The 22,515-nt window shown below is 43.9% G+C and overlaps 1 protein-coding gene across 1 annotated transcript in view; it reads right to left on the bottom strand.

Annotated features, from left to right (window-relative positions):
• Positions 1 to 22,515, bottom strand: part of WIF1 (WNT inhibitory factor 1) — a 45,864-nt gene that overhangs the window by 7,988 nt on the left and 15,361 nt on the right. The window contains exons 3-4 of the mRNA XM_081878077.1: positions 5,590 to 5,698; positions 182 to 322 (exon numbers count right to left, since the gene is read on the bottom strand). Of these exons, the coding sequence (XP_081734203.1) occupies positions 182 to 322; positions 5,590 to 5,698 (250 nt within the window). The remainder of the gene's footprint in view (positions 1 to 181; positions 323 to 5,589; positions 5,699 to 22,515) is intronic.

Here is a 22,515-nt window from a genome sequence, read left to right as displayed (position 1 = left end):
CCCCTTTCCTCCCTCATCCCTGTAACCCTCCCCAAAAAACCTCTCATCCTCATCTGTATTCATAGTAGAAATGGCGTCTCAGCTTGTTTCTGGTCTGACAAATGTGACCCGCTATTCCCCAGATGTGTGAGGACAATGACAAGACAGACAGACTTCCCTTCCAAGGGCAGGTTCTGGTTACCTTGCTGACAAGTCTTAAAGAAGATGGCGTTCTGTGGCGTTTGGAGTATGGTATTGCCTTCTGAATTCATGATAATGACTGTCACCTCAAATGCTGCCACGCCATCTTGTTTCCCAAGGCAGGGAAATCCAACCTGGACAACTAAAAAAAAGGGAAGGGGAGAAAGTGTGAAGAAAATAAAAGACGGTCTTACTGATTATCTGTGAAATCCGGAAATTTTAAAAAAAGACATTCCACACCAATGATAATCTACCGATAAATAAGCAAAACAAGCACAGTACTATGATCATATTGCAAAAGTGCTACAGTAGGTGCTAATGATTCAATTATCTTGTCCAATGCACTATGGTACCCTGGTGATTTTTGAGTCAAACAAGCTGCATCTACACAGTTCACGGAACTTCTGTCTCCATCCGTCCCCCAACTAATTGTGCCAAGGGATGTCAGTTATCAACAAGGTATGTGAGGGTAGTGGCACTGCTTTTAGGCACTGTTTTTGTGGCACTTATGTGCTGCTTATGTACACCTAACCAGTGTCAGAAACAGGTATTGGTCTGATCAAGGAGAGCTTTCCTTGTGTTCTTATGACTGCCTTGTGCACCAGTGTGAGCAAACCTTGGAAGTTACAATCAATAGGGTAACCCTATAACTGGATAAATGGATTCTTGCTGCCCACCATTAAATTATTCTGAGTTCATATTCCCATTCTTAAAATAAAGAAATGGACCGGTCAAGTCTCCTTTTAAAAATAACATTTTCAACAACACTGACAAAATTCTTCACACTCTGCACTCATTGAGCGAATGATCTTAGCCTTCCAATCTTGTTTGCAGCCGGGACTTGTCTTTGGCTGTGGCTGACAGATCATTTTCTTTTGCTCTGAGTGATGCTTAAAGAGAATTGGTCAGGGCTGCAACATAAGATCCCTCCTATGTCCCCAGATAAGCAGGCAGCTCTGTCACACGTGGATACAGATATTTTCTAAAGTACAGTCCTATACGTATCAGAAGAAAGTTCCATTGAGTTCAATGGAATATATTCCCATTGAAGTTTGCAACTTTAGTTTCTTCAGTGCAACCACGGCTGCAGGGCAATGGTTTGAAGATGCAGGATGAAGCCACTGGTGGAAGAAGAGGAGTGCGGGGGGAGCACACCGCCCCTGGCAGCATGATCCTGGTGGGGTGCCATTGCAGCTGCCCCCCCATGCTGGGCGCCATGCCCCCGCAGGCGGCATGCCACGCCCCTGCCTGCTCTCCACACACACACCCTGGTGCCGGAGCATGAAGCTCCGCCACTGGATGCAGCAAACCTTGCTGAAACTAAGCAGGTCTGACCAGTCTGACACCAGGATGGTACACAGCCTAGAAATCCTTTGTATGATGCCCTGGGTTGCATCATGGAAAAATAAATAAATGCAGTAACATAATCCATACTTTGCTTTAAATGTAAATATCAATGTAACAAAAGCAATAATAATAATGACAACAATAAGGGGACGCGGGTGGTGCTGTGGGTTAAACCACAGAGCCTAGGACTTGCCAATCAGAAGGTCGCGGTTCGAATCCCCGCGACGGGGTGAGCTCCCGTTGCTCGGCCCCTGCTCCTGCCAACCTAGCAGTTTGAAAGCACGTCAAAGTGCAAGGAGATAAATAGGTACCGCTCCTGCGGGAAGGTAAATGGCGTTTCCGTGCGCTGCTCTGGTTTGCCAGAAGTGGCTTAGTCATGCTGGCCACATGACCCGGAAGCTGTACGCCAGCTCCCTCGGCCAATAAAGCGAGATGAGCGCCGCAACCCCAGAGTCAGCCATGACTGGACCTAATGGTCAGGGGTCCCTTTACCTTTTTAATAACAACAACAATAATAATAACAATAATAATTTCATTATTTATACCCTGCTCACTCTGGGCAGCTCCCAACAGAACACCAAAAACAGAATAAAACTTCAAACATTAAAAACTTCTCTAAACAGGACTGCCTTCAGATGCCTACTAAAAGTCAGATAGTTGTTTATTTCCTTGACATCTGATAGGGCGTTCCACAGGGCGGGTGCCACTACCGAGAAGGCCTTCTGCCTGGTTCCCTGTAACCTCACTTCTCTCAGTGAGGGAACTTCCACAATGTTAACAGAGAAGAAGCAGCAGTGAAGTCTAAATGTTTCTATTTGTACTCATATCTTTTAGCAAAAAAATGGCTACGTTAAGCGATAGTTCTGTCATTTCCCCAAGGAATTGGAGAGAAAAACTATAAAAGATACTGTTTTAAACCAAAGGTGTTAAGTGTTCTAAATGCAACAAATAGATGGGGATGGCTGCCTTTAATGCAAACTTTCTTTTAACTACAAAGAGCCAATGGAAGGCAGTAAATCTGGAGTATTTTAATGAGGAGAAAAGCCTGGTAACCCCAAAGCCTTGGAATGCTGTTTTGTGGTTGTTTCATTTGAACGCTGCTTGAGATTAATAGTGACATTTATCTGCTTTCTTTATGACCGGCTTCTCATTGATGCTTTTTGGAACTGCACCTATTAGGTTCCCCTCCCTCCTTACAGCACATTTTGAGGATTTTACTGCAAAATACTCTGCTAATAAAGATATTCTGCTAGTAAACACCAATCTATTTTTTTTTGGGGGGGGTGATCAGCTCACTGTTTCTGCAAACAAATACTAATCGCAAGCAGACACAATAGCATCATCATACGAAACATAAACCGTTCTTCATTATAGATGCCATTGTCTATCAGTTCCATTTCATACTTTTATTTGGCTCAAAGGAGCCATGAGGTAAAGTGGTCATAGCTGTCAAATTCTTGGGTGTTTCTTTCCCACTCATAGGCAACAGAAACCTTATTTGCTGAGCTGCATTGTTTCAGAATAACCGGCTCCGCTGAGACCTGAATTACTAATGTGTCATGTCGATGCACACACATACATTTCAAACTCAGCTTACTGAATAATACTACTGCAAGCCATATGTATTAACTTAGCGGGCGCTTATTATGCAGCCCAGCCTGTAAGTATATTTGTATGTCTGCACATGCCCGCCATATGGAAACAAAGTCTACATCTCCAAAGCAGTCTTGGAACTCAAGTCACCAGAACTACAATTATAGCGAGCCTACTTTCATTCCATTCAGACCTCCCAAAAGGAGAGGAACAAGGAGCCCCTTTCCAAGACTGGACGAGGAAGAGAGCACTGGAAGACTGAGCACTGGGCTTCAGCATTCCAAAATGGTCAGTTGCTGAAGCAACTTCAGAACGCACAAAACCTGATCCTTCCACAAGTCTTGCCCGATTTGCATGGGAAATCGTGTTTCACAGCTCCGTGATTTTGCTGCTCTGCAGGCCTGAAGCTCGCTCGCTCCTTCTTTCATCCCTTTCAGATGTGGAACATGAGATAACTTTGACAGCAAAAGTTCAAGAGCTTTTGCGGTTACCAAGCTATCAGATCATCTGACACAAACAAGCTTGTGGGGGCAGATGCAGCAACGGCAAAAGACCTTTCCCATATGTATCTCTCTCGATAACTTGCCATTTGAGGGAAAGCGTGCAGTCTACACAAACAAACCAGCACTGTATGGATGCATGCAATGGTCGCAAAGCCAAGTTAATGGCTTGCATGTGGGGAAAGGGCTCTGGCAGATCCGACACCAGACACAGACCTTTCCCAGAATCCCAGACAAAAAGATTCACAACTGGAGGCAGTTCCCACATTCAGCTGAGAGCCATTAAGTGATATAAATCATGGAGTGATGCAGTTTTAAGCGATAAACATGTATGTGTGAATCAGCCCTTGTGGGATGGCCACCAAGAGGGAATCTGCCAGATTCCTCCTGAGGGGGCAACAATTCTATGTAGCAGCTGCAACGTATGAGATTCGAGATATGGGTTGTCTCCATTGCAGATACACTTTTGGCCTCAGTGCAAGACGCATTGTAACCTCTGCGCATGGCAGCTTCGCAGAAGCATAGCCAGTATTGCACTAGTGCAGGCTATGTGCCTCACCAGTATTGCTGTTGTATTTTTGTATTTCATTTTAGATCTTGTTGTGATTTATGTGGAAATTCTTCAATTTGGTTGTGTAATTTTAAAAAAACGTTTTATTCACTATTTATGACTCCTTTTGTTTTGTTGTAGTTATGTATTTTATTCATGTTCTAAGCCACCTTGAGCATGGTTTGAACCAGGGACGGATTTAGGTTTGATGAGGCCCTAAGCTACTGAAAGTAATGGGGCCCTTTATATGTCCAACTGTCCTTTGTCAACAACAAATTGTCACTGTTTTTTGTGTTGAATATGTGCTATATGGTAATTTATGGACCTAATCGGTACCTAAAGCCATTTGCACATAACAAATAGGAGCCTACACAACACAAAATACTGTTGCTGTATGTAGGTTTTTTATCTTATATTTTGGAAATGTACATCCAGGTTTTTTTCCCCTTTAATTTTTTTGGGGGGCCCCAGGAGAGTGGGGCCCTAAGCTACAGCTTGTTTAGCTTATACGTAAATTTGGCACAGGTTTAAACTGGGGAAAGATGGCGTGCAAATAAAATTATGTCTGTTTGTGTGTATTTCCCTTCATTCACCTCCTCTGCCTGCTGTTGTCAGTGTGATCATTTGTTTTTCTTACAAAAATACTATACAGTAAGAAAACTAAACTTTTCCCTTGAGCACTCCCCCACCCCCGGGCCCATGAAGAAACTTATTGGTTGCCAAAGTTTACTTGTTACTGCCTTTTTAAAGTTTGAGGTCTTTGCCACCTGGCAATTAAATACTTAATCACTAATTTTGAAACACACACACACACACACATCCTTTTCAGTCTAGTACATCAGTAAAGTGGATAGAAACCACCTTGAAAACCATTTTGCTCCCGTCATCGTTCATGTCCGCTGACTGGAACCACCAACTGTTATTTGGCTACTGCTACGGAGATGCCGAAAGCTTATAATAGTAACGCCTTTGTAAGCATTGAGGGTAGGAGTCACATTTAACATACATATATTTTATGCTTTGCACTTTGGGCTGGCTTTTGCTAGACTGCACCCATTAGCAATACTAACAAGGTTAGCTTGTACGGAGAAAATACATAAAAGATGCTATTCATTAGCTATTTCAGAGGAGAAGTTACATTCTCTTGATCACATATTATTTATACAGAATAAATATTCAGCATTATGGCAAACCTTTCCCCATACAGATCAGTTTGTCCTATAATATTTTTTATTCATTATGAACTGTAAAATTACCATATTTACTCGAATGTAATGCAACCTTTTTTGGCCAAATTACGTCATGAAATTTAGGGTGCACGTTAGATTTGATGGCTCTTTAGATTTAAGTAAATATGGTATTTCCTTGCAAAACCTCCCCCCAATCTTTGAACTCACAAATGCATATAGATCCACAAACCTGATGCCTGGTGAGGTATTGTTCCAAGCAGAGGGATGTTCACAGTTGGGTCAGCCATTATGCCTTTATCCAATGAGCGCAAGGACAGGAATTCATAAAAGTATTCAGCCTGCAAGAAAATGAATGTATAAGAGAGGTTAATTTTTATCGCATCGGTCTATTTGTTCTTCATGTTCATCTAAGGCAAACAATACAAATAATGCTTTCAATTGTATGTATCAATGAGTAAGCTCCAATGAACATAGGAAGACTTACCTCTGAGTAATAGAAATGGAGATTGAACATTGGATTGGATTTTTGGCTATTTACAGATATTGTAATTTATTTATTATTTATTTATTTATCTATCGTATTTCTACTGTTTTGTTTTTTTAAAAAAAATTACACGATTTAAAGTAAGAGTACAAAGGAACAGAAAAACACTTACGTGAAAGAAACTACTCTGTTCATCACAAATTATATTCAGCCAAGTCCTTCTCAGACTAGACCCTTTGAAATCAACAAACCTAAGTTAGTCATGTTGGTCATGAATGTTTTGTTAAGTGAACTTGTAATGTCAGTGGAGATATCAATCCTCGGTTGTTGTTGTTTTTGGTAGATCTGAAACAGATACAGGGGCTTAAGAGGCTGATGGGTCCACCATTGCATCTGTAGCCTCATGCCAGCCAGGGCAGAAGGCAGGGACAGGTAAATCAGCCGGGAGCTATGCTTTGTTGTTGTTTAGTCGTTTAGTTGTGTCCGACTCTTCGTGACCCCACGGACCAGAGCATGCCAGGCACTCCTGTCTTCCACTGCCTCCCGCAGTTTTGTCAAACTCATGCTGGTAGCTTCGAGAACACTGTCCAACCATCTCGTCCTCTGTCGTCCCCTTCTCCTTGTCCCCTTCATCTTTCCCAACATCAGGGTCTTTTCCAGGGAGCCTTCTCTTCTCATGAGGTGGCCAAAGTATTGGAGTCTCAGCTTCAGGATCTGTCCTTCCAGTGAGCACTCAAGGCTGATTTCCTTCAGAATGGAGAGGTTTGATCTTCTTGCAGTCCATGGGACTCTCAAGAGTCTCCTCCAGCACCAGAATTCAAAAGCATCAATTCTTTGGCGATCAGCCTTCTTTATAGTCCAGCTCTCACTTCCATACATCACTACTGGGAAAACCATAGCCCAAATCGGGTCCCGAGCCATCCAATGATGCCAGTGGGGCCACCTCAGAATCCAGCAGATCCCAGGCAGACTCAACCCTCCCTATCCCCACCCCAAAATGTCATTTTGCCATTCATATATTGAATAAAGTACTTCAAAATTTTAACGAGACATTTCCTTCCTCAAAAATAATTTTTTTTCATTCACCCTTCATTGCTGTTATTTTGGTAGGGATCAAATAAGAAATTTGATAAGCTGACAACTGTCAGAGGCTGCAATCCAAATCCCTTGTGCTGGGCAGTAGCAGCACTAGAATAAAACGAGGTGGGGCACAGAAGGGGCAAAGTATATTTCTAAGGTAAAGGTAAAAGTAGAGGACCCCTCGATGGTTTAGTCCAGTCAAAGGCGACTATGGGGTTGCGGCGCTCATCTCACTTTCAGGCCGAGGGAGCCGGCGTTTGTCCACAAATAGCTTTCCAGGTCCTGTGGCCAGCATGACTAAACCGCTTCTGGCACAATGGAACATCGTGATGTAAACCAGAGCGCACGGAAACACTGTTTACCTTCCCACCACAGTGGTATCTATTTATCTACTTGTACTGGTGTGCTTTTGAACTGCTAGGTAGGCAGGAGCTGGGACAGAGCAACGGGAGCTCACCCCGTCATGGGGATTCGAACCACTGACCTTCTGATCGGCAAGCCCAAGAAGCTCAGTGGTTTAGACCACAGCGCCACTTGTGTCCCTATAGTATATTTCTAGGACCCAGGTGGTCAAGAAAGAAAACAAGACATGAGGGGGAAGCAGGGGAAGCTCACTGTTTGGTGTGGCACTCTGGTAAAGGAGAACTAGACTGGACAGGGGTGTCCCTCTGTGCAGCCCTGCAGGTTTCTACCCATGAAGCTACACTGCCCCAGAGCTCCTATTCCACCAAATGTTGGGTGGGAAGAAATGCTGCTAATGGGGTCCCTGCTGCTGGCAATACACATCTAAACAGGACATTCTGGGGAGGGGGAGGGGGAGGGTTGAGTCTGCTTGGGATCTGCTGGATTCTGAGCTGGCCCCACTGGCACCGGATTTTGGCCCTGCTGCATGGATCCCGACTGATTTACCTGTCCCTGCCTTCTGCCCCAGCTGGCATGAGTCTACAGGCGCAGTGGTGGACCCCTCAGTCTCTTAAGCCCCTCTGCTTCCTGGCTGGTGTGTGGACTGCAGTGAAAATGTCACCAAATGCCAACTATTAAGTACTGTTGAATTTCAACCACCAGATATTAAATACTGGTTGATGTCCCACCAAGTCATGCTCAGAATGGCTGAAGTCCACTGATTTCAATAGGTCTACTCTAAGTATAATCATCAGTTACTGAAATGCCAGATATTCAATATCTGGTGAATAGTTGGCAAGCAAACTGCAGAGGGATTAAAAAAACTATACAGAAAAATGGGCACATGTTGAAGTGGAAAAGGGAAATAGAAAAATAAAATCTGTCAATTGTCCCTCACTCAAAAGATCTACTCTTTTGCCCCTCTGTGTAGCACTGAAGCCCTCAAACATTTTGGTACTTGGTAAGCAAGTGAGAATTTCCCTAATGGAGGAAGAATGCTCCACTCAATAAAGGACATTTGAGAGAAATACAGTGCAGAATAGGAAGGTAACAAAACAGGACATAAGAGGTGAAAACTACAGCTAAATTTCAGGGTAGGTTTTAATAAAAGGCATGCAGTTTTTCCACACAATGTGGAATAAGCAAACTATCCAAATGGTCTGTACAACTTTGTTTATGAACACTTGTTTTAAAAACAAAATAGTCTGCTCAGAAGAAAAATAATTGTTTTGTTTCCTGTCGATCCCTACGAAGCCATGGCATCAGAGCTACGGCCGTACTGTCTGTTTCTCATTGTTTCAGCTTTGATGTTTTAATTATATCAAAACCCAGGTTATAATGGGCTTTGTGATTAAAACAATGTGTTCTTCATAGTTTGAAAACAACAATTGGTGAGTCAAACCAGCAGCTCTCTGCTCGCCTCTCCATCTTAGCGCTGCTTTCCACTGTGTAATTCTGCCGTCGCATTTTGGAAGGTAACTGGGAATCCTGACATAGAATAGGCGAAGATCCAGGCTGAGTCATTCTTAAGGGAGAGCCATGGGACTCATACTAAGTTGCCAAGCTTATCTGTACAACAACCCTGTGAGGTAGGTTACACTGAGAGCTAGTGTAACAGGATGATGAGTTTCAAGGCTGAGTGGGGATTTGAACCCAGGTCTCTGTAGTCCTAGTAGTCCTAAGGGAATGCAGCCCTCAACAGAAAAAAAAAGTTTTTTCCACCTCTGTTGCTTGGGCTAGGGGGTGTTCTCAGCAATTGCTTTATTCCACGCTTGTGGCTATTGCTTCCCAGCTGTAAGAAGAATGCTGCAAGGATCTTCCTGCTCCAGACTATGGGAAGTAGATTCTTTCCACCTGAGAGGCCCGTACTGCAAATCAGGAGATGCTGTTTTCTGGATATACACACAGCCACTTGTTGTTCCTTTCAGGCCAATTGGGAGGGTATGCACTACAGATGTCTACAAGCAGGTTTGAGATGTTGTTGGGAATTAGGCATGGTCGGCCAACTGGTGTCAAAGAAGGATAGAACTTTTTTAATGTATGCTACAACAGCAGCAAGAATACTTATTGCAAAGTACTGGAAGACACAAGATCTACCCACCCGGGAAGAATGGCAGATGAAGGTGATGGACTATATGGAACTGGCGGAAATGACTGGCAGAATCCGAGACCAGGGAGAAGAGTCGGTGGAGGAAGATTGGAAGAAATTTAAAGACTATTTACAGAAACATTGTAAAATTAATGAATGTTAGAAGGATGTTGGAATGAAGTTATGTGGTTTTAGCAGAAATGTTATAAGGGTTTAGGAAAAAATAGACTGTTAATTGGTGAAAGGAGGGAAAGTAAAGTTACATCATATTGAGATAAATTACAGAACAAAAATTGGAAAAGATGGAAAGGATTTGCTGAAATAGTCAACCGAATTAGAATACAAAAAAGGGAGGTGTGAGGAGGTAAGGAAACAAGCAAATGAAAGATAAGTTATGGGAAGATTAATTGTGTCCCCCCCCCCTTATTGTGATGTGTTGTTTTGTTTTTGTTTAATATGGTGTTTTTACTTTTGCTTTTTGTAACCCTTAAAAACTTTATTAATTTTTTTTATTTTTTTATTTTTTGAAAAAGAGATGTTGTTGGGAATTAGTGCCATGCCTGCTGATATCACAGTAGTATTGAAGGCATCCTACTCAGGCTGCCTCGCAGAGTTTTCATTCTACACAATTCTTAAGATAGAGGAATGTCGGAAGCTGCCTTATAATGAGTTAGACCATTAGCAAAGCAGCATCTGCACTGACTGGTGGCATCTCTGGAGGGTTTCCCGACAGGATTTCCCCAAGTCCTACCTGGAGTTGCCGGGACTTGGACCTGGAATCTTCTGCTTGCAAAGCAGATTGTCAGTCCCTGAGCTATGGCCCTTGAAAAATAAAGGAGGAAAAATAAAGGAGCCCTTGAAAAATAAAGGAGTTGCCTCCTCCATCGAAGTTTGAAAGTTTCTTACACACAATTAAACTATCACTTCTTTTGCACATTCCAGATTTTCTTCCCACTAGGTGTGCCAATAAAACAGTAAAAGAGGGAAAGGACAGACTCATAGGCACACAGAACATTTTTTTTCTGGGAGCGTACCAAATTGCAGTTTTATTTTGAAGAACAAAAATACAAATAGAGATTTTTTTTCCTGAAAGGCAGGGGAGATCATATTGGGGGATTGCAGCTGTGAAGTAGTTTATTACTAAACAAGCACATGCCTGTCTACTCAGATGTGAATCCCATTTATTACCACAGGGCTTACTCCCAGGCAAATATAGCCTTAAGGATTGTAGCCTTAAGCCAGCAATGTTACTCGAAGATGATGATGTGCAAAACCCAAAAGATGGATTCTCACCTATTTATTTATACTTTTTCTCTACTGCGGAGAAAAACAAATCATGTCAAGCTTGCTGCAATTTTCTTTTCATTTGCAAGATTAAAGGGAACGAGTCTTTGGGGCAAAATAAACAAACACGTCTTTAGAACCGTGTGTAAATATACAGGCTTCCGAGTGGCATCGCTGTAAATTAAAAATGTATACTTAAAGATTTTCATCTGTCAGAGGCAGAAGTTTACCTGATGTGATGAGAGAAGAGTTCACAGCCGATGGAGAGGAGCCCCGACCCCTTTGAATGGTAGGAAGCACGAATTGAACATGCAAGGTCATTTTGGCCATGCTTCAAACTAGGGAGGCCTTTGTTCTTAAGGCTCAGAAGACAGCTTTGAAGTTTGGGATAAAACTCCTCTAGCACACCATTACCAAAGAACAACCTTTTGATTATGATCTCATGAAAGTATAATCAATAACTTACATAAGTGAAAAGTGTGGCTAGAAGCAAAGGTTTTGTAATTGGACCTTTATTGGTTCCACGTGCTGCCCTACAGCTTGCTGCCTTGCACTGCTTTATAATAAATATCTACCTCCCAGCCCCTGCAATTTTTCTTTTAAACTCTCTTTAAAATGATGAAACTTCAGCAGCTACTGTCAGCCTTGAACATATCCAGGCCATAAGTGCAAGGCGCTTTTTTTAGATGTCGAAATCTAACCTAGAATAGATAAATAAAAAGCAAAATGTGGGTACCGTATTTTTTGCTCTATAAGACTCACTTTTTCCCTCCTAAAAAGTAAGGGGAAATGTGTGTGCATCTTATGGAGTGAATGCAGGCTGCGCAGCTATCCCAGAAGCCAGAACAGCAAGAGGGATTGCTGCTTTCACTGTGCAGCGATCCCTCTTGCTGTTCTGGCTTCTGAGATTCAGAATATTTTTGTTCTTGTTTTCCTCCTCCAAAAACTAGGTGCGTCTTGTGCTCTGGTGCGTCTTATAGAGCGAAAAATACGGTGTTTTCTCCCAAACATTGGCCATGTATTATGTCACTGAAGAGGTGCTCTTGTTTCGTGAACAGACATTTCAATAGATATTATGGGCATGATCCAGTCCACCATGAGCACAGCACGCATGCATGGAGGATCCTGTTGCCTCAGGAGAGCCTCCCTCTTCCCTTTCCTCCACCTACAGGTAGACAGACAGCATGGGGGGGGGTCATCCATCTAATAAGGAAGCAATGGCAGGTAGCTCAGCGGGGGGAGGAAGTGGCGGATGGAGCAGTGCAACATGGGAAATGGAGTCAAAAACATGAACCAGAGGTAAAGTAGTCTTGTTAGGATGGAAAAGAGCAGAGAAAACAGGGAGATGAAGGACGATGGACCAGGGAGACAAGGTGAGGGAAGCTGAAGAAAGGTAGCAAATCTTGAGGTACAGAGAGCTGTATGCTATTTTGCAACTGAGTTTCAAGCCTGCACCAAAATCAAAGGAGGCTGCATATGTGAGACTAGTGGAGAGGTTAAGAGCTATTTTTGAGAAGTTGTTCATCTCTTCCTTCTCTTTCAACACCTTTTCTCGACTGTGCCCTGTTTCGTTTTTCTTGTTTACAGTTGCCGCCATGGTCTTAGACAGCACTGATTCAATCCACACGGCCAGTTGAGGTGGTAGCTGCTCTTGCTGTGATTTTAATCCTTCCCCAAGTAATAGGATTGATAAGCATCTCGCTTGATCAGCTCACCTCCATTACTCTGAAAGCTAATGAGCAATAACCATTTCACACACCCAAACAACACCCTGAACTCAGCTAGCAATATTGTGAATCTGTCCAGCCACACAGGCAGAAGCGTCTTTCTTTCATGGGGACCTGCCCTTCTGCCTTACTTAATCTACACCTATGGTGCAATTCTGTGGTGACTTAAGAGGGTTTTCTCCATTGTCTAGGACTCAATGAGTATTTCTTTCATGATACTGACCAGTGCATCAGCACACAGCCACAATCTTCCCTGCACACTGCCATAGACTGCACTGACTAAACAACAAACGTGAATTCTGAATGGATGTCTTCCAGATAGGTGTTCATCAGTATGCGGATGATACCCAGCTCTACCTCTCTTTCAAATCAGAACCACTGAAGGCGGTGAAGGTCCTGTGTGAGTGTCTGGAGGCGGTTGGAGGATGGATGGTGGCTAACAGACTGAGGTTGAATCCTGACAAGACAGAAATACTGTTTTGGGGGGACAAGAGGCGGGCAGCTGTGGAGGACTCCCTGGTCCAGAGTGGGGTAACTGCACCCCTGAAGGACCAGGTGCACAGTCTGGGAGTCATTTTGGACTCACAGTTGTGTCCAGGGCAGCTGGACTCACAGCTGTGTCCAGGGCAGCTGTCTACCAGCTCCATCTGGTATGCAGGCTGAGACCCTATCTGCGGACCGTCTCGCCAGAGTGGTGCATGCTCTAGTCATCTCCCGCTTGGACTACTGCAATGCGCTCTACGTGGGGCTACCTTTGAAGGTGACCTGGGAACTACAACTAATCCAGAATGCGGCAGCTAGGCTGGTGGCGGCCGCTGAGACCATATAACACCAGTCTTGAAAGACCTACATTAGCTCCCAGTATGTTCCTGAGCACAATTCAAAGTGTTGGTGCTGACCTTTAAAGCCCTAAACAGCTTTGGCACAGTATACCTGGAGGAGCGTCTCCACCCCCATCGTTCAGCCCGGACACTGAGGTCCAGCTCCGAGGGCCTTCTGGCAGTTCCCTCGCTGTGAGAAGCAAAGTTAAAGGGAACCAGGCAGGGGACCTTCTCCGTTGTGGCACCCGCCCTGTGGAATGCCCTCCCACCAGATGTCAAGGAAATGAACAACTATCTGACTTTTAGAAGATATCTGAAGGCAGCCCTGTTTAGGGAAGTTTTTAATGACTGATGTTTTAATGTATTTTTAATCTTTTGTTGGAAGCCGCCCAGAGTGGCTGGGGAAACCCAACCTGATGGGTGGGGTATAAATAATAAATCGTTGTTGTTGTTGTTGTTGTTGTTGTTGTTGTTGTTGTTGTTGTTGTTGTTGTTGTGATTCAGTTTTTACAGACAGTGTTTCAGCCACCACACTGAAACTGAGGTAATAATCAATCAGCATCATTTACCACATAGTCTCAGTCATGCAAAGTATGATGCCACACACAGCCTCCGAAAGAATACTTTTGTCATAGTTAAAAAGATCAGCAAAGGAGACTCTGTCATCACTGGGAACAAATCCGACTACATACAGGAGGATGAGGAGAAGCTCTTCACCACATTTTACAGGGCCCTTGTCCCCAAGAGTAACTGAGGGAACTCCACAATGTCCTTCTACATTCTACACAGGACAAATCTGATATCAGAAATCACAACATTCTTTCTGCAGTGGCGGAACATTTCAACCTTCTCAAAGATTCTGCAAGTGACATTTAAGCGGCCATCCTGGAACAAAGAAACTTCAAAAGGGAACTTCAAAATGAAACCACACAGGGGTTTAGGGCTATCACTTGTAGAAAGAACTGAGGCAAAGGATTTTCAGCACATTGTATGTGTTAATTCTCTAACCAATGCCAGACTGTTTATGGCAGGCATGTCCAACAGGTAGATCGTGATGCACTGGTAGATTTTGGTATATCTTTGGCCCCTCAGTGATCTCCCCCCCAAAAGGGGGGGGGGACACAACTGTGGCTTCCTTAAAAAAGCACAACAATTTTGCCTTTCCCCAAAATGCTCAACAACCTTGGTCCATCCAATGACAACGGGTAGATCACTGCCAGTTTTTTTATACTGTGAGTAGATCGCAGTCTATTGGTAGTTGGATGTCCCTGGTCTATGGCATCAATAACAGGTGGCGCTGTGGGCTTGCCGATCAGAAGGTCGGTGGTTCGAATCCCCACGACGGGGTGAGCTCCTGTTGCTTAGTCCCTGCTCCTGCCAACCTAGCAGTTCGAAAGCACGTCATAGTGCAAGTAGATAAATAGGTACCACTCCAGCGGGAAGGTGAACAGCGTTTCTGTGCGCTGCTCTGGTTCACCAGAAGCGGCTTAGTCATGCTGGCCACATGACCCGGAAGCTGTATGCCAGCTCCCTCGGCCAATAAAGCGAGATGAGCGCCACAACCCCAGAGTCGGTCATGACTGGACCTAATGGTCAGGGGTTCCTTTACGTTTAAGTATCTAATTATCACTGTTTGTACTACTGAGTATTTCATTTTCCTCTGACACACCCTAACCATGCATGCATATACAGTACTGCAACTCAGAATAATGTTTCATACATCTGATAAAGAGGACAGTAATCCACAAAAGCTTGTGTCATAGCAAATGTGTTAAGACTTTAAGGTGTCACAAGGCTCCTTGTTGTTTAGGATAGCTGTAGTCAGCACTCAACAAACATGATTGTGGGAAGTGGCTATTAGAGCAGAGATAGGCAACCAATTGTTGTTGATCTACAGCTCTCACCAGTGCCCGCCAGTATTGCCCAATGGTCAGGAATTAGAGCAGTTATAGCAGAGTAACATCTGGAGAGCCACATGTTCCCCATCCTTGCCTTCGAGGCAACAATCCCATAAGCCAGCCTTCCCCCCCCCCCCAGGCTAAATATAATAGTCAAATCCAGAAACAAGCTGTGTTTCAGCAAATGATCTCAAAGATGGAAAAAGCCTGTTTCTCAAGGTGAAAACTCCAGACATGGAGGAATGAATGTGCGTTTGAAAAGGAAGACCATTTATTTCGTGCCAAAAAACGAACTTTTGAAATATGCCAACTAGTCTGGATACTGCAAGTTTCTGTCTGCTTGCGAGTCGGAAGAAAATTGAGGAGAGGATATGGTGACTAAAAATCCTTGCAAGCTCCTCAGCATTTCATGAGACTTTAAAGAGGTTCTGATAGCACTAGAAGACTGAAAGGACGTGTGAGTAAATATGCACTGAAGTGTAATCCTTTTCATGAATGGCTAGATGAAAACCTGCCCTATTCTAGGATACTACATTCCATTCCCCTCCCTCCCTCCACCCTTGCCAGTTTTCTGGTCTCCCCCAACATTCAGCCAGCATTCCATGCCCCCTGAGCATCCTCATTGAACTATTTTGAGGTTTCCACCAAAGAGGGGCAGTTCTGAAGATGGCTTAAAGGTAAAGGCAAAGGTAAAGGTAAAGGTAAAGGGACCCCTGACCATTAGGTCCAGTTGTGACCGACTCTGGGGTTGCGGTGCTCATCTCGCTTTATTGGCCGAGGGAGCTTCCGGGTCATGTGGCCAGCATGACTAAGCCACTTCTGGCGAACCAGAGCAGCACATGGAAACACCATTTACCTTCCCGCCAGAGCGGTACCTATTTATCTACTTGCACTTTGACGTGCTTTCGAACTGCTAGGTTGGCAGGAGCAGGGACTAAGCAACAGGAGCTCACCCCGTCGTGGGGATTCGAACCGCTGACCTTCTGATCAGCAAGTCCTAGGCTCTGTGGTTTAACCTACAGCGCCACCCGCGTCCCTGAAGATGCCTTACTTTGGTGTTTTTCCAACCCTGCTGGCATTTCCATTCCCTTGTGCATGGATGTTGCCATTTTGGCTGCATAAGAATGGGCAGTTGGAGAACGGAGATCACAGTTAGTATATATTCTGGAGCAACCAACATGGTGCTCTCTGAATGTTGTGGGATTGCAACTCCCATTAGCCACAAGCTCACTTGATTGGAGGACAGCTGTGAGTGTTGAAAATGGAGTCAGAGTGCAGAAATAAGTTGTTTATCTGAAGCCCCCTGCCCCATTTCCCCACCCCACTGCTTGACTGATCTGGGAAAGGGCAGGTTTGTGGGCCATGAAAGATTGGACAGTGGGCCAGAAAAAGCCCAGGGAACAAAGACCATACCTTCTGAGCAGGGAATAGAGAAAAAGCATTGAAATCATGGAGTTCGAGGAAGGAACATGCAGGGATCAAACCTGCAACCTTGACGTTATCAACACTACACTTTTACCAAATATGCTATCCATGCAGGGCAGGTTTCTTAGTGACTATGCATAATGACTGGAGAATTTGCACATTGCCTGGAGAATTCAGCAGATATAGGTACATTCCCCAAGGCCTGCCAGAAGTTATGAATTTTCACCAGGAAATGTGCACAACTCCTTCTTTGTGGAAGGGTTTTTTGCACATTCTCTATGAGGCCTGGTGAATGTGTAGAATGGATAATTGTGATGCACATTATCCACTCAACTTGCATCCCCCCCTAACTATATATAGTATGGGGTTTTTTATATATGCACATGTACACACAGTGGGAAATGTAAATATTGGGACCAAGGAGTCTTCCAGTTATTGCTATACTGAGTGTTCACTATCCTTCCCTTGTATATATTTGTGCTTTGCATAGAATTGCCAGGGAGGGAAGCTGTAAAGATTTAAGGAGGACATTATTATGAAGAGGTGTTTGGGGGTTTTTTTAAGCACTAAATAAACTATGCACTGGGAAAACAGCAAAACTTCTATCCATTTGTCTTTGGTAAAGGTAAAGGGACCCCTGACCATTAGGTCCAGTTGTGACCGACTCTGGGGTTGCAGCGCTCATCTCGCTTTATTGGCCGAAGGAGCTGGTGTACAGCTTCTGGGTCATGTGGCCAGCATGACTAAGCCACTTCTGGCGAACCAGAGCAACGCACGGAAACGCCGTTTACCTTCCCGCCAGAGCGGTACCTATTTATCTACTTGCATTTTGACGTGCTTTCGAACTGCTAGGTTGGCAGGAGCAGGGAACGAGCAATGGGAGCTCACCCCGTCGCAGGGATTCGAACCGCCGACCTTCTGATCGGCAAGTCCTAGGCTCTGTGGTTTAACCCACAGTGCCACCCGCATCCCTTGTCTTCGATACATTCATCATAAAAGCTACTTTATTATCATTCTTATAGACTATAGATATTTGAACACAAAAAGTCAGTTTAGGGTTCTCATAAACATCCAAATAACTAAAAATGTGTATCCAGCTACCATTTGACAAATCTACACGGATGGGGTTTTGTTTTTTAAATAGAACTATATTTATTCTCTGTTCATTTAAGATGATGAAACAGTGGTTCTTGTCTGACTCAAGCTTGGAGTTTTTGATGTATATACTTTAATCCATGTGGTATACATTCTGCACATGAAATGTACAGGAGATCAAACTCCATTATCACAGCCCACGACTATGAGAGGGCAGGGGGATGAATTGCTAGGATTACTGGGGAGTAAACCATAAATTACCCCACTAAACCCATAGCAGAGGGGGTGGATTTTGAAATGACAACTGGACTGGCGCTGCCTTTTCTCTCTCAGTACCTAGTCTTCAGAACTCTTTTGACAATAAGATAGTAGTCCTTAGTGCATTTTGGGATGCAAATTCAGGAGGGGCTTATGCAAATATGTTTAGGATTAATTGCTGGTATCCAAATTATAATATCCATCTTATGTGGCTCACACTATATTGCTTCTATTTAGTTTTTGCACTAACTGTGTGTTGTTAACTATAGTATAAGCTTCAATTGTGCTACAACTACTATTCATTTTCCATTGTGTGATTTGTAACATTCACACACCTGCTATAAGAGGAAGTACTGCCACAGCAGAGTACAAATTTACAAAATGCTATTACAAACTATTTTTAAAATGGGTATATGCTGGGGAGGGGGGAATCATTTGAAAACTGAATGGATTTTTTCTCTCAAAAAACTTTGACAAATGAAGGGAAAAGAACCTACAATCACATAGAGAAAAACTGCAAAAAAAACAAAAACCAAAGCAATCATTTTGCATTTAGCATTTCTAAGTGAGGTACATAAAAAATAAATCATTTGGAAAATGAAGCACTAAAACTGAACATAAACCAAAACACTATCATGAAATGCCTGCTGGAATAAGAAAATATTTTCCTCGTGCCTGAAATTCATCACAGATTAATATATAAATGAGCTGGAATGGGTTTGTGAATCAACACATTCAAAATTTACACAGAACAGAGGTAGACTGATCCTCCATCCCTACAGAAGTCACTTATGGTTGCCATGGCAGCTGCAAGCAGGTGACCTCCTACTTGTCACACAATGAGTACCACAAGAAGTCACCTCAGCAGGGTATCCTAATGGCCTCTTGGTACTTTGGAAAGTTGCATGTGCTATAATAATAATAATAATAATAATAATAATAATAATAATAATAATAATAATTTATTTATATCCTGCCCATCTGGCTGGGTTTCCCCAGCCACTCTGGGCGGCTTCCAACAAAACACTAAAATACAATAAAAGCTTCCCTAAACAGGGCTGCCTTCAGATGTCTTCTAAAAGTTTGGTAGTTATTTTTCTCTTTGACATCTGGTGGGAGGGTGTTCCATAGGGTGGGTGCCACTACCGAGAAGGCCCTCTGCCTGGTTCCCTGTAACTTGGCTTCTCGCAGCGAGGGAACCGCCAGAAGGCCCTCAGCGCTGGATCTCAGTGTCCGGGCTGAACGATGTGCTAATGCAATGATGCACCTTGGTCTGCCAATGGTATTAAAGAGGGAATTGCGTTTGTAGCATATGCAAAGCACAGGAGGCTGTGTTCAATGTGGCAGCCACATCACCTCTCACTTGCGCCGGTGCGGCTACCCCTCAGACCATTTGCTCCCGTGGCTGCAAGCCTTGAAATCTAAATGTTGCCAAAACAAGAAAAGCAACTAAACCCTCCCCACCGCCCGGTTTACAGCACTTTCCCCCATTGGTTTGGGAAATGCGCCCGCCAAAAAATGCCTAAATCTCACTGAAGCTGGTATTTGCTTCAGTTTATGTTACCGTGAAGAGGAGGGTAATTCTGCAGTTTACAGATATGCCATGTAAATGACTGTGTGAACCAGATGTAGCTTACAAGGTACCTAGTAACTCATCTCTGCTGAGCAATAAAGCTTTTCTGGCAAAAGTTTGAGAAATTTACTGCTGTTTTCTGTCAGCAGCTACAACAGATGGTGGGCACATGCCTGCCTTGCTAAATGAAGTGGGATCTCTACAGCACGATGCTTTGATCTCCGGTGGCAGGTCCACAACACCGAGATGCAAAATACCACAGCAGAAGCAGAATCTAAATATTAGAGGTTCAGAGCTTCACTTTTGATACAAAGACCCTCGTTTCTTTCTTCCCTTTTTAATTGTGTCCATAAGCATGTTCACATTCCACATTGCCGCTCAAGTATGGAAGTCAGAAAAGAATTTATTTTTTTCTCCCTGTCTGGTGACAGGAAAGCGGTGAACATACCATTCAGGCACAACTGCCCCCGCCGCCATAACTGTCTGTGTGTAGCTGCCCGAGCTGGATAAACGGTGGCAGAAAAATGCAAGGAATAAATATGAAACATTGAGGGAAATGTTATGAACGAAAGGGTGGCTTCCTATGCCAAATCCACTCAAGGAAGAGGGTGGCTTATGTTCGTTCACACTTCCTTTGGAACAAATATTTGAACCGAAGCCCACTGCCACACTTTTGTTTAAATGTTAACAGCACCTTTGGATGAAATTTTCAAAAATGGAGAGGGGGAACAACGGCCTCTTGTGCCAACAGTGCATTATAATAAACAATCCCTTTACCTTTGTGAGGGAGGCTAGGATAAAAGGAGTCAACCATGGCAGTCAAAATTCCTTTCTTCTCCTCAAACTGATTTCTGGTCTAAATAATGTACACATCCATAGAAACTCAAGTTGGGCGAAATTTGTTACACACTTGTTGAAAGAGTTGGGTTTGTTTAGCCTAGGTAAGAAAAGTTCGGTGGCAGGCATGATAGCTGCCTTCAAGTATCTGATGGGCTGTCAAGAAGATGGAACAGATGTATTCTCTGTTGCTTCAGAGGGCAGAACTGGAACCAATGGATGGAAATAGCAGAGAAGCAGATATTAATAGAAAGTCCTCATTTAGGGTGGAAGGATCTGTCCATTTTGGATCGCTCCTATAATTTTAAATATGCCTAAACTGACAAATGTCTCAACTGTGCTGTATTACAGTGGCATAGCGTGGGGGGTGCAGGGGGGGCCGGGCGCACCGGGCGCAACATCTGGGGGTTAGGGTTAGGGGGCGCAAATCCACGGGTTAGGGGGCACAAATCCACGGGTTAGGGGGCGCAAATTACTTGCCTTGCCCTGGGTGCTGACAACCCACGCTACGCCACTGCTGTATTATCTTCAGTGGTGTGCTGTCAGTGGGCTAAGGGGGATTAGGCCAGTCCCCTAAATATTCCTGGTAAAGTAGAGTATTAAAGTATTAAAGTCTGGCACCTCCTTTTTTAAATTTATGTATGCCACTATTGTGGCCCGTGTTTTGTTAGCCCCAAAATGGAAAGCGAGCGAGGCCCCAACCAAAGAAGAATGGCAACTTAAGTTGACAGAATATGCACAGCTTGCAGACTTAACATATAGAATAAGAGAACAAGAAGAACATACGTTTAGAGAAGATTGGAAAACGTCTATTGAATATATGGGAAATAACTGTGTATAGCTGAAAAGGCTGGCAGCGTTAAGATAAATTCCAACAGTGTAACTAAGTTTTGATGGATGTAACAATGGATTACTGAATGGTATAGTTTTTGCAAAATATGCAGGGATTTATGATATGCAAAATGAACCATGGAAAGAGAAGAAGGGGAGTCATTGATATCTTAAGGACGTAAAAACGAGTACTTTAAATTGTAAAACAGAAAAATTAATAAAAATTATACACACACACACACACACACACACACACACACACACACAAGCTTCTGCCCAGCTTAGGGAGGGAGGCGCAATGCTAAGACTGAGCCCAAGAGCTCTCTTGTCACCTTGCCAAGCCCGCCCTGCTTTGGGAAGCTGGCAGGAGGGCTCCTGCATTCTGTCAGAGACCTGGTGCCTCCTCCCCAAAATCTAGTTTAGGGAGGGCAGCACTATGCCCATGTACATGCTGTTGGCTCCCCACATTTGCCCCTGGCCCTAACTGGTGCCTCTGGCCCTAATTGTTTCCCTACGAGAGATTTCACCGCATGCTAATGATTATCTTAGAATCATAGAGTTGGAAGAGACCACAAGGGCCATCGAGTCCAACCCCCTGCCAATCTTCCTTGGATGAAAAAGTGAGAGAGGCTTTGCAGCAAAGAGAGCCTCATGCTCTTGACCCAGGGACAGGGACCTCCCCAGGCTGGTAGGAACAGACACCTGCAGGAGACAGGCTACACTCTTTTCCTCCTGGTACGGCTAAGCACAAGACAGTTCAAGCTTGAGTTGGGGCACCTGAGTGATGTTTGTGGTTGGGCAGTCAGACCGGTACCTCAAATATATACAGTGGTACCTCAGGTTAAATACTTAATTGGTTCCAGAGGTCCGTACTTAACCTGAAACTGTTCTTAACCTGAAGCACCACTGGGTCAAGAGCTAATGGGGCCTCCCACTGCTGCTGCGTCACTGGAGCACAATTTCTGTTCTCATCCTGAAGCAACCCGAGGTAATATTTCTGGGTTAGCGGGGTCTGTAACCTGAAGCATATGTAACCTGAAGTGTATGTAACCCGAGGTACCACTGTAGTTGTTATGTACTGAGTTGAATAGGATTCAAACAGCAGCAGTCTGATTGGTCCTAGAACAATAGGATCCAAAAGGCAGCAGTCTGATTGGTCCTAGAACAATGCAGCAGTATGATTGGTTGGCAGGAACCACCCAATCATGCTCCAGATAGAAGTGAATCCACAACCTGATTGGCTTACAGTAGAATTCTGGAATTAGCCAATCATGTGCAGCCCATTGTGTAAATAATGTATATAAAGCAGATACTTTGAGGGGACATTCATTCATTCCTCCTCACCACTATG

The sequence above is a fragment of the Podarcis erhardii genome (assembly GCF_964252035.2).
Source record: "Podarcis erhardii genome assembly, chromosome: 10".
Taxonomy (NCBI): Eukaryota; Metazoa; Chordata; class Lepidosauria; order Squamata; family Lacertidae; genus Podarcis; species Podarcis erhardii.
This window is presented reverse-complemented; position numbering and strand designations above follow the sequence as displayed.